At 40.2% G+C, this 16,547-nt stretch overlaps 1 protein-coding gene across 1 annotated transcript in view; it reads left to right on the top strand.

The window, feature by feature from the left end:
• Positions 1-2,879: 2,879 nt before the first annotated feature.
• The window catches only part of NRDE2 (NRDE-2, necessary for RNA interference, domain containing), a 39,116-nt gene continuing 25,448 nt past the window's right edge, over positions 2,880-16,547 (top strand). The window contains exons 1-4 of the mRNA XM_020807590.3: positions 2,880-3,204; positions 8,143-8,251; positions 9,320-9,526; positions 13,805-13,951. Coding sequence (XP_020663249.3) covers positions 2,895-3,204; positions 8,143-8,251; positions 9,320-9,526; positions 13,805-13,951 — 773 coding nt within the window. The 5' untranslated portion in view covers positions 2,880-2,894. The remainder of the gene's footprint in view (positions 3,205-8,142; positions 8,252-9,319; positions 9,527-13,804; positions 13,952-16,547) is intronic.

Here is a 16,547-nt window from a genome sequence, read left to right as displayed (position 1 = left end):
GACAGATTCAACCAACTTTAGCCGGAAATCTTAACTAAAACCCATTGGAGATGTTTAAATTTATGCATACCTGACATTACTTACATAATGTTTCTCTGTATGTCTATAGTATTTTTATGTCTTACATATCTTCAAGACATTAAACTTGCATTTTTACATGCTTTTGAACTGCTAGGTTGGCAGGAGCTGAGACAAGCGATGGGAGCTCACTCTGTTGTGTGGATTCGATCTTACGACGGCTGGTGTTCCAACCTTGCAGCACAGAGGTTTCTGCTGTTTAACTCACAGTGCCACCTCATCCCACTCTGTACAGTGGACCTTTGACTTACAGACGGCTTGACTTACAGACTTTTTGAGTTACAGACTTCTCTGGCCGCAAAATTTAGGTTTGACTTGCAGACTGAGATTTGACTTACAGACCAGAAAAAACCCAAAATGGAACAAAAATGGCCTGTTACAGGATTAATCGGTTTTCAGTGCACTGTAGGTCAATGGAGACTTGACTTACAGACTTTTTGACTTGAGAACCGCCTTCCAATACGGATTAAGTTCTCAAGTCAAGACCCCACTGTACCTAGAAAACCCTGAAAAGAGTCACCATAAGTCGGAATGAACTTCTTTCTTTGTTCATGTCAGAAACACCACAGTATAATGAATAAGTATATCATATAATATACTTATTATACCAACATGAATTTGACCCAACTCCGGGAGGCAGTGGAAGACAGGAGGGCCTGGCGTGTTCTGGTCCATGGGGTCACGAAGAGTCAGACATGACTTAACAACTAAACAACATATAAATTTTGCCCAATAACAGGCAGCACCAAGAACATTTGAGACAGCTAACTTCAAGTCTTCCATATAATATGTTGCAGGGAACACTAACATCAGTATCAAGTTGCCTTGTCTTCTCTACAAAGGACCATGTGGATGCAAAAAATCCAATTTCTGTGAGTTCATTTTCTGCTATTGAAAGATGGGGAAGTTTACTATCCTAAGCAAGGCCTAGCAGGGATGTTCCTGTCTATTTTAGTACTGTTTTCCGAATGTTATAATCAAGTGCATTTCCCCCGATAAGCATGTGGCAACTGAAGGCTCTAATTCTAAAATTATTTTTTTGCTAATGAAAGTTGTTCAGAATTTTAAAGGAAAGGGTTGCATTAGGTGTTTTATAAACAGAGGATTTCACTTAGTGCCATTGTTGTCATCTCTGTATCATCCTGTTTTGTGACAGCAGTAGAAGGTATCCGGAAGTCACGTTTGACCAGTATAGCACTTTCATGTTTTCTGTGAGGACTTTTCAGCTGCATGTCTCATGCCAGATATTGTGAGGTGCTGCTGGTGGCTGTCTCTACACATTGCTTGAATACAACATGTATCGCAATCATGTGTCTGGCAAAACTGATGCAGTAACTCTTCTTTAGGTGATAATAAACCCTTTGTGTTAATAGAGATTAGGGTTAAGTTTGGTTCGAACAAGTCCTTTGTTATTGATGGTTGCTTGCAGGCTACTGTCAAACTAATTTAGTCAAACCCACTCAGCAGTTTTGGTAGAGCTTCATGTTGGTGCTTTTGGAGTGAAAGGAAAAAGACACTAGCATGTGTTTAGATTCTTTGAGAAGAATCCTTCCATGTCCCCCAAGTCACAGGAATCTTCTTATTCTCTGGAATATTACCACCAAAAGACACAGAATATTGCAACCAGTACTGTTGGATAGCAGAGTGGTTTAGGTATGGTTGGGAGTTTGATTCCCCACCGTACCTCCTTGACAAGGGTTGGACTTCATGATCCATAAGGTTCTTTCTGCATCTGCATTTCTAAGATAATGATGATGGGAGCACAAGTTATGAAATAATTTTTAATTTGAAATTTGGCCAACAGAGACATTCACCTACAGTTTCAGAATCTGGGCTAACTTTGAAATAATAACAACTATGTGTTCTAAGGTCCATTCAGACTTGACAGTGTGTTGATGGTTTTACAACCTCACAGCTTGCCTGGATATGTGGCTAGGAGGTACCTTTCTGGCTTAGGGGTGACTGTCAACTATCCAACTCTGCTCCGTGGTTCCTTTCCTCCCCCCCCCCCCTCCAGAGTCTGTTGCTGACAGGAATTATGTTTGTTAAATCTGCTGTTTGATCCATTCACAACTGTGAGTAAAGATGATGGTTTTTATACTTTCTGCTACTAATGTCTCAGAATGACTAATTGAGACTGTAAGAGCCAGGCAATGAGAAAGTGGAGAACTACTCTGTGGAACCTGAAGCTATTCTGCTCTTTGAATCCTTACATTTCTGTTGCACAGCTAGAAGAATTTACCTAAAAATTAAAAACTCTACAACACAGTGAACCTTTCTAAGTTTTTCTAGGTATATGTTCGGAAATTGTTTACAGTTCCCTTCTGGAGGTGCTGTGGGTCTGTGCAAAAAGTCTGTAAAATCTTATTCTTGAAGCAGTTCCACTTTCCATGCTCATTTTGCAACACAAAACAAATCCTCATTTCCCCTTTGTATTTATTAGATAATATCCAACTTAATATTCTTCCCCACCAAAGTATATGTTATCAAATACAGGAGTCTACAATTAAAGCTTCATTTCAATAATTGGTTCTTATGTTTTCTTGCACTCCTTCATGGACCTTTCAATTTGGCCATTTTAGAAGTTTTTGGCACAGGCTTCTAAATTTTATGGGATACGCCATATACCTAATATCAAGAATCTTTTAAATTGCAATCCAAATTGAAGAGTTGGCACAGCTATTTTGGCGGCCTCCCTTGATCTAAGGACTTTTTCAAAAAGTGTATTGCTGGCGTTGAGAAAAAGTGGGTTCAGCAAGTTGAAAAGCATTTTAAGAAACACACAAGCAAACATATTCCCCTCCCGTTGCCGTAGAATGCACTGCCTTATAGCGAACGGCGGTGTTCTGGGTTACACACCACGGCGTATAGAACGCCTTGACAAAGCCTCTTTACCGACGCCATTTTCGCACGAAGCAACGGAGAACTACATTTCCCAGCGTGCCCAGGAGCGTCGGCAGCGCCATCTTGTCTGCGAGTCAACCAGGTTTCTTTGGAAGTGGCGGATCAAGGAAGTGGCCGCGCTTGTGTTCCGAGAGCTGGGAGCGATGGCGCTCTTCCCTGCCTTTGCAGGCGCTACTCAAGCCGGGGAGGCGCCCGCGGCGCAGAGTGGGGGCTCCAAAAGAGGTAAAGCACTTCCTGGTGAACTAGCCCCTACCTTTGCCGTTCCTCCTTGCCGAAGCGTTTGCATCAGGGAGCTTAGTAGTAGAGCGGCTTCCCAAGAGAGGCGCCCCGCTTCTCTCCTGTGGAGATTTTGCCCTGGCGTGGACGTTGGTATATGCAAACCCGCCCCATCACAATACCCAGTTGACAATTATGCGGGCAGATGTGCACGTCTTCCAAGTTTTTAATTTTGCAGCGGTCCACACGCGTGGGTATAGGTGGGTGTGTTCTGTGCTGTCAAGTCGAAACCGCACTATAGCGCCCCTAATATTGTTTTCAAGATAAGGGAGGTATTTAAGGAGTGGTTTTACCAGATATATTTTCCCAGGGAGTTTCCTTGATGAAGTGGGGAATCGAACCCTGGTCTCCAGAGTTTCAGGCCATCATTCTATCAACTACACCGGTGGTTCTTAACCTTTGTTACTCTGATGTTTTTGAACTGCAACTCCCAGAAACCCCAGCCAGCACAGTTGGTGGTGAAGGCTTCTGGGAGTTGCAGTCCAAAACTCCTGAGTAACCCAAGGTTAAGAACCAGTGAATTACACCACACTGTTTGGGGTGTGCAATTTCTTACAAGGGGCAGTAGGTGAGGGCAGGCTTCACTACATACTGTACACAGTTTTTCAAAATTTTCAAAAAAAGTGGAAGTATCACCTTTGGTTTGCCCCATTTTCTGTACAGACAGAATGGATCTAGTTCTAAATAATAAACTTAGGGAGGTAGGTGTGGGGGAAGAAGCAAACACGAAATTCATAGCTGGCTAATAGAAATTCATGAGGACCAGCTGTAATACCACAGAAGTTGGTGTAGTATGCGGTCCTTAAAAAACCATACACTTTTTCTTTGGCTTTGGAGTCTCAGATTCTTTCTTTGAATAACATTGGAGCATATGAAAAATGATGGCCAGTGTGGTGTAGTAGATTATTATTATTATTATTAATCATCATTATAGAACTGCAGAGCTGGAAGAGATCTTATAGATCATTAAGATCAAAAAGGCACCATGGAGCATCAAGCTCCCAATCTCTAGCCTGGGTTCAAATCCCCAATCAACCATGGAAGCTCATTGGGGTGTGGAATTGGTAAAATTGCTTGTTAAGTATCTCACTTTGAAACTCCTACCGTGTTTCCCTGAACATAAGACAGGGTCTTATATTAATTTTTGCTCCAAAAAACACATTAGGGCTTATTTTCAGGGGAAGTTTTAATTTTTTTCATGTCCAACAATCTACATTTATTCAAATACAGTCATGTCATATTCTTTTGGTTGCTGCGCAATGGTGGTGGGTGGGGTTTCACTTAACTGGGGCATATTTTTGGGATAGGGCTTATATTGCCAGCATCCTGAAAAATCATACTAGATCTTATTTTCAGTTTAGGTCTTACTTTCAGGGAAACAGGTAGTAAGATTGCTGCAGGTTGGTTCCAACATGTTGGCACTTAAAAGTCTTACGGAAGAATGATAGTTTGTATCTCCACTTTGATCTCCGATTCTTCAGCACCAAAAGGCAGCTTGCATAGGGAGTCCTCTGCTATTTTTGCAGCAGAGAATATAGAAAACAGCCAATTCATGAAGCAAAGGAGAAGGAGAGAAACAGTCCAGAACAGGTATACTGGACAGTGGTTTTTCTTTACTCCTTTGTCAGGCAGTTCATGGTTAAAGTAGCAACTTGTGGCTAGCATAAACCATGACTTAGTGCAGGGGTAGATAATGTGATTTGCATCCATACCATTGACGTCTTCTTGTAGTGGCTGCTTTTGAATTTGCTGCTGTGCCATCTACAAAGTTTCCAACTCCCTATTTCTCTTTAAACAAGAGTATGTTTAATAGCACCTTCTTTTGCAGCTGATTTGTGCCACAGAAATTTTCCAGAAGCATGATCTTACTTAAACATAAGGTGCATGCTCCCTTTGTTTTAAAAACTCACACAGATGGTGTTGTCGGTGCTGGAATCTGTAGGGTAAGATGCAAACGTTGAGTGGATTCTTGAGTGGCCAGTGGGGCCTTTGTCAAAGTTGACTGGCCTCTGATTACAGTCATGCCCTGCTTAACGATTACCCCGCATTATGACGAATCCGCTTCATGACGACGTTTTTGCGATCACAATTGTGATCGCAAAACGATGGTCTAAATGGGGAAATTTCGCTTAGCGATGATCGGTTCCCTGCTTTGGGAACCGATTTTTGCTTTACGATGATCAAAAAAAGCTGATCGTCGGGTTTTCAGAATGGCCACCGGGTGCTTAAAATGGCTCCCCACTGTGCTTAGGGACAGATTCCTTGCTATACAGGTGCCAAAAATGGCCACTGTATGGAGGATCTTCACTGGACAGTGAGTTTTTAGCCCATTGGAACGCATTGAACAGTTCTCAATGTGTTTCATTGGGTTTTTTAATTTCGCTTTACGATGTTTTTGCTTAACTGTGATTTTCCTGGAATGGATTATCGTCGTTAAGCGAGGCACCACTGTAGTCTAATATGCATATGTAGCTACTCTGACTTCCTGTAACTTTGGCCTATTGGTTTTTGAAATTTTCATGTAATATACCTTCTCTTCTGTTTATTCCCAAATTCACTAAATCTTTCTTCACATTATGAGCAGGGACTTCCTTGAAATGACAGAGTACATTGTGTTGACTTCCAAAAATTGTTTTCACAGTTCCCTAATTATCCATAGAATGTCAAATATGTTCAAGCTGCTGTCATCATTTTATAAAATGGTGCTGACAGTTTCTGTCACTTGAAGATCCTTTTTGTGTGTGTGGTAGCTGTTCAAGGTGAAGTATTTAATTCTGAAGTCTGGTTTGTTTCTGTCGTGTCACACAATTTGGTCTACAGATAAGTTGAAGACTGTTAACAGAATCAGTTATCTATAAGTAAGGACCCATGAGTTCTATCCAATCTCCAGTTTAATTTCATCAAGAGTTACTAATCTGCAGCACAGGCAGTGACAAGGCATTCCAGGACTGGAGTCTTTTTGCTATCTCATCTTATTACACCCTATTCTAGCAATTATTCTAAAAGCCAATTACTACATTTTGTTAAGTACCTACTGACAAAGCAGAGTGGTTTCTTACTGTTTAAGCATTTTGGAAGCCAGTGATTCATAGGTTTGTCAGAAGCAACTTGACACCATGTAACAATTACAGCAGGAACTCAAAGAGATAGAAGATAGAACTAAAGTTTTTCTCACGTATGAATGAATAAATGTATTAATATTTTTCTATAATGCTTAATTTACCAGCACAGTTTTTATCAACTTTTTAAAAACCCATGTACTTTGATAAACATAAAAATTCATGCTAGTGCTTCCCTCAATAATTTTTTTTTTGAAATTTGAAACATTGCAGCTAAAAATAAATTGATATATTTGAAAGTTTAGAAAGTAAGTGCAATGTTGCACATCATAGGTTGATGTGATAAGGTACATCCCAAGAAAGCAACAGGTAACATTATTTCCCCCTGGTTTTGAAATAAATGCTTGTAGTATGATATTGATGTATTTTTTTCAAACTGCAAATGCCTTTCCTGAAATCCTGATAATTCTGTCTTGAAATTTACTAACAGAACCCTAGATATGCCTATCTGAAAGTTGCTTTTGGCAGATAATTAATTACGGACTCTTTTGGTGACCCTGAAACACAGTCTGTATTCATAGATGGTCCAGCTATTTTTCCTAATGTGGAGGTCAAAAGGAAAATGCACTGTGCCAGTAATAGTCAGATATCCTTTCATAAGTGTTCAGAAGACTTCTTAACAAGATGAACAAATACTAAATCTTACCAATTGTAGGTCTTCCTGCATGATGCCAAGACAGATCAGAACATTTTTTTTCTTTTTATACTATGGAAACAAAAGGAATGGGTTCATTTTTGAAAGCTGGAATGGTAAACATGAACTGATTATTGCATCAAATATTTTTCCCTGATACACTGCATTTTAGCCATGCTCCTCTGATGAAAATTATTCACTTCTCCTAAAACGAGCCTATCAATATGACTTGCATATTGGAGTGTGACTCGTAAAATGTAGGCAACGTTAATTGGTGGTCAAAGTATAGGAGTTACAGTCCAAAATATTGAAATGGCATTACGTCGCCCTTGTTAGTCAGGTGGTTGCTTTCTTGCATTTCAGCACAGAGTGTCTGCTAGTAATACCTGGAGATGGCAGAGATCACATTTGGGACTTTTTACATGCAAAAATGTGTTTTATTTCTGGGGTGTATGCTCTTTCATACTGCAGGTTGCAAAAATTGTGGCTGGATTCCACTGACGTCTGTCTGCTGTGAGGGCTTCTGGAGTTGGTTTTAGGGGGCATGAAGGAATTTTCTCAAAGAGTGCTAAAGTGAAGCTAGATTCTGCTATTGGAGTGGAAATAGATGTATCACGAAACAGGTTTCTATACAGCTAAAAACATCAATGCCACATACAGTTACCTTTCTTTCTGTAACAGTTATTAATGGTGCAACATATTGCTTCATTCACCTCTTTTTCATTTTCCATGTTTGTGGTTGCTGATGGAAGAAGGTAGGGAAAAACATTATATTATACACGCCACTTATTTCAGGAATTAAATAGTGCAGGAAGAAGAGGAGTAAAGCAACCATTGCACATAGCACCCCATCTTTGCTGTTGGTACAACATTGTACAAGTACCTATTTTGATACCATTCTAAAAAGTAAACTGTTCTGCTATTGTGTGGGAAGCACTTAACCTCTGAATGATACACTGTATCTGAAAAGGTAAGTTTTGGTTTCATGAAATGTTGAAGATCTGTAATCTTTATTTTCTTTTTGTCCAAATCATATTTTTGAAAGCAGTATTGTCTGCTAACCTGAAAAATCTCCAGCCTGGAAGAAGGCGGTTGCTTTCTTTTTAAATGCCGCCTTATGTCTGTCTACAGAATTGAACTGGTTAACTAACCCAAGCTTTCGGAATGAAGATGCACTGAGACTACACCAACATGCTTTAGACGTCACAGACCTTGATTCTGAGAAAACATCTCTCCAAAGGTGAGGTGTTTGTTGACACTAGATCAACATTGTTTGCTTGTACTGGCCTAAACCCATTCGTTAGTTCCACCTGGTATAGATACATTGAATTCATGTGAACTTCGCAATCAGCAGTTCACATCAATTCCATTTTTTCACTGAGTCAACTCTAGCTGGGACTAACAGATTCAGACCACAATTGTGGTAACATATTTTGTTTATAATAAGCAGGGGTCCTGTGTACACTAACCTAGGAGTAAGCCCTATTAACCACAATGGGTCTGCTAGCTAGAAATGCATAATATTGTGGTTTATATCTAGTGATGAAATTTTATCAGACCTGGGACTAGTTTACAAAGATGTCTTCTCCTGCTTTCAGGTAGTCTCAGAATTCCCAGAAAACATGCTATCAGAGATCCTTCAAGCAGAGTCCCATGATTAGAGTAGATGACAGGAAATTACGGAAAAATCTGTAAGCAGTGTTTGGGCTTGCGCAGTTTATGTGATGAAGGACTTTATATTCTCAGTGTTTGCAAGAAAAGATCATGTATAAACCCTAGAGCCATTGTGACCTAAAATTATCCAAAGATAGAGGAAGTTACTTTGTTGGATTATCGTTCTTAGAATCCCACTGCCAATACAGCCCTGACTATGCCGGCTGGAGGATTCTGGAAATAGTTGTTGTGGGTTTTTCGGGCTCTTTGGCCGTGTTCTGAAGGTTGTTCTTCCTAACGTTTCGCCAGTCTCTGTGGCCGGCATCCCGGCCATGAAAGCCTTCGTGAATACATATTCTGGAAATAGTCAGAATAAGTAACTTTTCCCATGTCTTTTCCTATCTAGTGTCAGAATTCAGTATAAATTTTTTGTTGCGTTTGGACCTGCAGAACTTACTAAAATGCTACAGAATGCTCAACATTTTCGTTCAAATGTCTCCTCTCAATTTACACACACATTTCTTTAATCATTTTAAAACTGTTTTCTTGCACTCCCTGTCAGATCTTTCTGTGTTCCTGTAGCCTTAAGAATCTAGTTTTGAATATTATCAACAGAGTTCTTTTTGTTCTTAGTTTTCTCTACATTTGTAAACAGAACAACGTCTGGCTTGGAGCCCCCAGAAGAATGTGAAGCCTGTGAAGGAATACAAAAATCTGCTAGGAAAAGAAAGAAAAAGAAAAAACAGCGAAATCACAAGAAAGCCAAAAAGAGAAGTAAAAGAGACAGGAGCAGCACTGAATCAGAATCAGATGCTGAGGATATGAGAGATGATAGAAATAATGAAAAAGGACCAGAATTGAAGTACGTAAGTACCCTCTGTTTCCGGATTTATATTCATCCTGATAAATTCTTTATTCCTTGCTCTTTCTGAATAACACTGGTCATCAAGGCTATTCAAACATGAGAACAAGGCTGCAATCTTAGACAAAAATAGCAGAAAGTAACTTTACTGAACACTTTCGTGACATATTTCCTAGTAAATATGTGTAGGATTGTGGTTCATGTGAGTGCGAAATGACACCTGAAAGACTTGCCAGTTCCTGTCATTCATTCATTTCATTTTTGTCCAGGGAGCTTGGAGGGAGAAAAAGGCTACAGAAATATAATTTATGGGCTTCCTGCTCGTAGTCTCCCCTGAAACTAAAATGGAGGAGAAAGAAGCAGCAGCAAGCTGTGGAGGAATGGAATAAGGCGCACAAGTGACAAAGGAAATGTGTCCTCTGCTGTGTTGTGGTAGATTTAGAAGTGGAGATGGAAATCATGGCAGCCCCCGGGTCCAGCCCCCTTAGACAAGTCCAGAAATGCATGCACTTGGGTCAGTTCATATCAACAAATGGGGGACAGTCTTTTGTAAATCTAAAGACACTTAATAGCCGATTAAAGAGCAAACCACTATCAAATACTTTGCATTTCAAATACAGTGGTGCCTCGCTTAACGAGCGCACTGCATAACGACGAAATCGCATAGCGATCCGTTTTTTCGGATCGCTAATGCGATCGCTTAACGTTTTTTAAATAGGGCTAAATTCGCTTTGCAAAGACCGGTAAGCGTTTCGCTTACTGATCTTTGCAAAACGAAGCCTGACGATCAGCTGTTTGGCGGCCAAAATGGCCGCCGGAAGCCCGGAAATGGCCCAAAATGGCCGCGCGCAGCGTTTTCGCGCCCTCGTTAAGCGAGGCAAGGGCGCGAAAATGGCTGCCGGCCATTAAGAAGCTTCGCTGAACGGTGAGTATTTGGCCCATTTGGAACGCATTAAACCATGTTTAATGCGTTCCAATGGAAATCCCTGCCCCGTTCAACGATGCGAGGCACCACTGTAGTTTGAAACAATATGTTGTCCCTGGAAAAAGCTGTTTCTGTCCTAGCTACTGAGAGGATTGAAATGAAGCTCACAGAACAGAGGAGCTTGGAAAAGGCAAGGCAGATAGTGGCATGTTCTTGTTTATCTGAAAGTCCTGGGACTCTAACCCTGGCTCCACTACACTACTGGTCCTTCTGTTCCTGAGCGCATAACTGGTTCCAGAGCTTAAGCAGTACTGCATGTTTTGCTTGGATTAGGAAAAGGTGTAGTCAGATTGGGCAGAAGATGAAGCAGATTTGAATAAAATCAGCACAAATTGATATGATAGTTGGAGATCTTGAATACAGGCACTTCGTATTTGTGTTTTGGGAATACAAATACAATCTGCGGCACGGCACCACAGGTGCCACAGGGGCCCAGTTGCTTCCCCTAGAACCGGTCAAGTGATTCATCGGGCTCCGCATGCTGCTGGGGTCCTTCATTGTTGTTGGTGGGCCAATCCTGGCAGGAGCCCAACCGCTCTTTCCCCATCTCTCTGCGCAGCCCACCACTGTAGTGCCAGAGGTCATAGTCATATCCCCAAGATAATAGTCTGAAAAACCATACCATTTCCCCGAAAATAAGACCTAACCTGAAAATAAGACCTAGTATGATTTTTCAGGATGCCTGTAATCTAAGCCCCAGTTAAGTGAAATTCCACCCTCCACCATTGTGCAGCCAGTACTTAAAAAGTCAAAGCTTGTTTTGATTCCGTGCACCATGTCACATAGCTGATATACAATGAGAAACACAGTGTTGACTTCTTAACCAGTGACAGTTTGCTTTTGGTTGAACATACACCAGCCTATGGAAATAACAGGATTTTGGCTATTATACTATTCATATTTAATACAGTGGTGCCCCGCATAGCGAGGTTAATCCGGGGAAACATAGCTAAACGGAATGGTGAAACCCAAATGGGCACAAAACTCACCGTTCAGCGATGTTCCTCCATAGCGGCAGCCATTTTCGCGCCCTCGGTAAGCAAGGGCAGGGCGCGAAAACGCTGCGCATGGCCATTTTGGGTCGTCCAGCGGCCATTTTGGAACCGCCGAACAGCTGATCCCCGACGTCGCAATGCAAAGATCGGTAAGCGAAACACTTACCAATCTTCGCAATGCGAGTTTTGCCCTTTGTGACCGCCGGTATGCCTTCGCATTAGCGATCCCAAAAAATGGATCGCTATGCGAATTCATCGTTATATGGTGCGCTCGTTAAGCGAGGCACCACTGTACTTCAGTTCTGTATCCAACAGCCAATGTCCAAACTGTAGGAAATGATTTGTACTTGAAAGTGTGCTTTTGGTATGCTGCAATTGGTTCTGTGTAAGTTCTAAGTTTTCTTTTATCATTGCACTTTATTATGACTGTTGTTTGCTATGTGAGGCCCAACTCGTTCGGACTCCAGAACATAGTAATTACATTAAATCTTACAACATTTCTTATATGAAGCAGCAGGATCTCTGCCCTTTTGAGCCTTTGGGTCAATTTCCCTCTCAGTCACAGGTGTGAATAGAGATTGAGAAACTTTGCTTAAAGGAACCCAGGTTGCTATCTGAAATGCTGACAGAAGTTTTATCTGAACAGAATTAAGCGATGTGAAGTGGTTGTTTTCTAAATAAGGTTTGGAAATGTGTGCCCCCAAGGTGTTTTGGGATGCCAGCTCCCTGTAGTCCTGTTCAGCAATGTCAGTGATAAAGGATGATGGAAGTCGTTGTCCAACAGTATCTGGAGGATCATGCCTTCCCTACTCAAGATTCTAAAATCTAACTGAAATTTCATGCCACTAGTTTATTTTGCAAGCCTAAAATAAACAGGTGTCTTTTTCCTCCTTCTACATGCATTTCATCAGGCTGTTGGGATTTATCACTTGAGTGTTTGGATAGTGGAAAGGATGCCCTCATTATACAGTATAATAACAATAATTCACTGCATCCTTTTAGTTTAGAAATTTAGCTGTGAATTTATAGCTGAAATCCTTTTGCTTAGCATAGTAAGTTACAACTAGGATAAACACATTGAATTAGTGTGGATTTGGTGAGTAAACTCTTCTGTAAGTTCTGTTGAGTCACTGGTCCTACTCTAGTTGCAAATTACTAGCAACATGATTTCAGACATAATTTCAATTACATGCCACAACTTTGTATATTCTTTAAACCCCTATGCTATTTACCTCCTTTTCCAGTTCATTCCTTGCAAAATCACTTGGGATGACTTCCAAAATTATTGTATCTTTTCAGCGGTCCCTGGCACATTTAAGATCTAAATTTTATATGAAAAATTTGTGCCACCTTTAACTGCTCCTGTCTTTGAAATAAACTGCAGGACCTTTGGGGAAGATTGTATTAACATGTCTCCTGAATCTTTAACATGTCTTTTGAACCCTCCATTTATGACCAGTTTACTAATAAATTACCAACAAAAGACTGCTATGGTGTAAGTCTTCCTTCTGAGGCTAGACGGTCTGTCTTTTCAAAAACAGAAAAGCTTTTCACTATTTCACTTCTTCTCCTTCTTTTCTTCTGCTTGTTAGGATACTTTGGTTCAACTGTCCTTCTTTCCTAACTGTGACTCTGTAAACTTTATGCATACTGATGGCTCTGTATAAACAACAAGGCATAATAATAGCACAGAAAGTCTTAAAGCAATAGTTCATAATTCAGCTGACCATTAAAATAATAACTATGGAAAGGTAAACATGTAAAGTCATGTTAAGAAAGGAAACATAGGTCTAGTTTAAATTTGAAGTCATTTATGCTGTGGTCCTATGTCCATTTACCTGGGAGTAATGGGGAAATGACTTGACGTAATAATAAATGGGGAGTAAGCTTCTTTAAGGTCAGTGATACAGTACTTTGAACTAGACTCATGTTTACACTCATGTTGCCTATGGCTGATCTAAGCATTGTTGTGATTCTTGAAATCCATTTTAGATTTTGGTTTCTACATTCATTCATTTATTCATTCAGTCATCCTTTCATTCAATTTGTATCCCACTTCCATTAGTGTCAACAACACTATTCTGGGCGGATTACAAAACATATAATAGAAAACCAAAATAAAAATAGAAACATCAAAAACAGCAACCCTAAAAAAACAGGTGGCACCGACTAATCGTATAAACCTTGTTTCTTGTGGGGTTTTTTTTTGGACCCAGCACAATTAATTTCTATGTTGTCTAGAATTTATCATAGAGACTGAAAAAAATCTATTTCCACCCTCTTTTTTTTCCTTTGCAGTCTACAAGACAAATCCTTAAGTGTGAACTATAATTCTGTTTGGCTTGATGATGTTCAGGGTTTGACAACAGAGTTATTCAGAACAGATAAGGATCCAGACCCTGCTAACTGGCAATACAAGTCATTGTATCGAGGAAACATTGCGAGGTAATGATATTTACTGTTGTGAAAGTGCCTTAATAAACAGGTTTATGGTGACAGAGGGTTGAATTTGGGAATTTTTTTTAGGAATGATGTGTCTGTCTGAGTAAAGTTGCATATACCCAATTCTTGTTGTTTTCAGTTGTGGCTTCGTTGATCCTTTCTCCTTTTTACCTGCCACTGATGGCTCTCAAACAGAACTGTTACCTTGTATGAAAGACCCAGGCGCGTATCCCATATGTTGTTCCAGCCATCTGTTCCTTGTTGTAGCTAAGATCCTAGATTGCTTCTGCTTCAAACAAAACAAATTGTGCTTTATGTCCGAGACATAATACTATAACCGTACTATGTCATTTTCCAAATGTCATGTGGCTGGTGGATGAAATAATAAATTGATTGGTAGATCCTAAAACCTATCTGAAATGCTACCTTGTCTTTTTATATTCTTACTATTGTGAATCATAAATATTTCTGTCATCTAAAAATGAGGATGTACAGATTCAGGATATGACTTTGAATTCACATGCTCTTTGATTAGTTGTAACATATTTATACCAATTAATCTATTTATAGAGGAGAAAAACATTTCATTACATTGGTGCTGTAACTGGCTGCAAAATAGAAAAATCAGCGATAAAGCTGCTGATTATTTTGTATTTTTAAAGTCATTTTGATTTTTAAAAAAACAGTGGTTTTTAATAGGTTGCTTTTCATGTACATTGCGTGATCCCCTGAGAATCTCTCATAATCCATAATGCGCACTGCAGTGGATGCTTTGAATCCAGCTGGCACATGGAAGGACATTTGCTCCCAAATGTCATGATTGCACCCAGTGAGCTGTATTTGCAATTCACCACCTGAGGCCCATTTTAAATCTTGACATTCCTCCATTTGCAGAGCCAGCCGTATGACTGAACTGCACCCGATGAGTCTAGCAATGCAAAGTTCGTTGAGTTCAGTGAGCTTTTATTTTCACCTCCCTCCCTAGCTCAAGTTTATGATGGCTATTCATATGCTATTTGTTAATTGGAAATATTCATTTTTTTCTTTTCACATTGGTGTTTGTACATGGGAATTTCCTGGCTTCTAAGAAAGCTATGAAACTATAGCTTCACCAACCCATTTCTGTTCAACTCTTGAGGGCAGCCGAGCTCCATGCTGTGCACAAATGTTGGAATTATTCTTATTTCAGCAAGCAAAGGTTTTGACAGGACCACGAAGGATTCAGTGGAAGAAGACTTGACTCACCTTTTTTCTGACACATCTGGAGACTAAATGGGCTGGCCTTTCTGTTAGGCAGCTGGTCACTATGGGCAGCCAGTTTCAAGTACCTTTCATGAAAGCCCAACAAATTCCTAGTTATTTCCTTTGTTTTTGTTTTATTTTCTGCTCACAGGACAGTGAGAGGTCCTTGTAGGTCATGTACCAAAATATGTTGGCTGAGCATAATTAATATATACACATTGACTTTGGAGACAACATTTTCTGCTCTGCTTTGAACAGCATAGTATCTTTAGCTATCCCTGGTAGATCACTGGCTTGTGACTTGACTATGCTCCTCTACTGGTAAAGCAGATCAATTTATAGGTGCTGTATTGCCCATCTGAATTGTTATAGCTTAGTGGATTGGAGTGCCTGGGGGCCAGGAGTTTGAATCCCCACTCTGCCTCTTGGGAGAAGGGCCATCACCAGAGTGTGTATGTCCAAGAGGGTTGCATGCCCTGCCACCTATGCAGCTTTGTCCAAGCTTCAAAGTCCCAGACACCACCAGAAGGACAGGGAAAATGTGAATCACTTCTGAGTACTCTATACTTAGAAGAACTTGAGGTTACCATGAATTGGAATTGATTATTGGGTTGGTAGAGTTATTCATTAATTTTTGTTGTTTAGTTGTTAAGTCATTTTTGACTCTTTGTGACCCCATGGACCAGAGCACGCCAGGCCCTCCTGTTTTCCACTGCTTTCCAGAGTTGGGTCAAATTCATGTTGGTCGCTTTGGTGACACTGTCCAACCATCTCGTCCTCTGTCGTCCCCTTCTCCTCTTGCCTTCACATTTTCCCAACATCAGGATCTTTTCCAGGGAGTCTTATCTTCTCATCAGATGACCAAAGTATTGGAGCCTCAGCTTCAGGATCTGTCCTTCCAGTGAATTCATCAATACCCACTTAAAATATTTAAAATACATTCTGGTTAGGGATCTCTGAAATGAATGTTTGCTTGTATTGCTCTCTATCATATTCTGTTTAAAACAGAGCAAAATAAATTCAGATGCCTCTTATGTTGCTTTTTGTATTCTCAAACCTTGGCTCCTCAAGTAAAAATAATGAGGAAGCTATAGCTGAGAGCTACTGAATAAAACTCGTAATGGATTTGAAACCTCTGAGGCTGTGGAGTTGTGCATGCTTGCTTGGAAGTCAGTAGCACTGAACATCAGGGAGTGAGGACTTGCTCTGTAAATCCATATGATAGGATTGTACTGTGATTCTAGCAGTTGAGATGTAAACAGCTTCTCTAGTGTGCCTTTACAAATGCTACATGGAAATATATTAAGTACTATCACTTTGTTCTTAAGTCAATGATGGTACTGTTGATTTTTCCATT

Source organism: Pogona vitticeps, chromosome 1 (genome assembly GCF_051106095.1).
Source record: "Pogona vitticeps strain Pit_001003342236 chromosome 1, PviZW2.1, whole genome shotgun sequence".
In the NCBI taxonomy this organism is placed as follows: Eukaryota; Metazoa; Chordata; class Lepidosauria; order Squamata; family Agamidae; genus Pogona; species Pogona vitticeps.
This window is presented reverse-complemented; position numbering and strand designations above follow the sequence as displayed.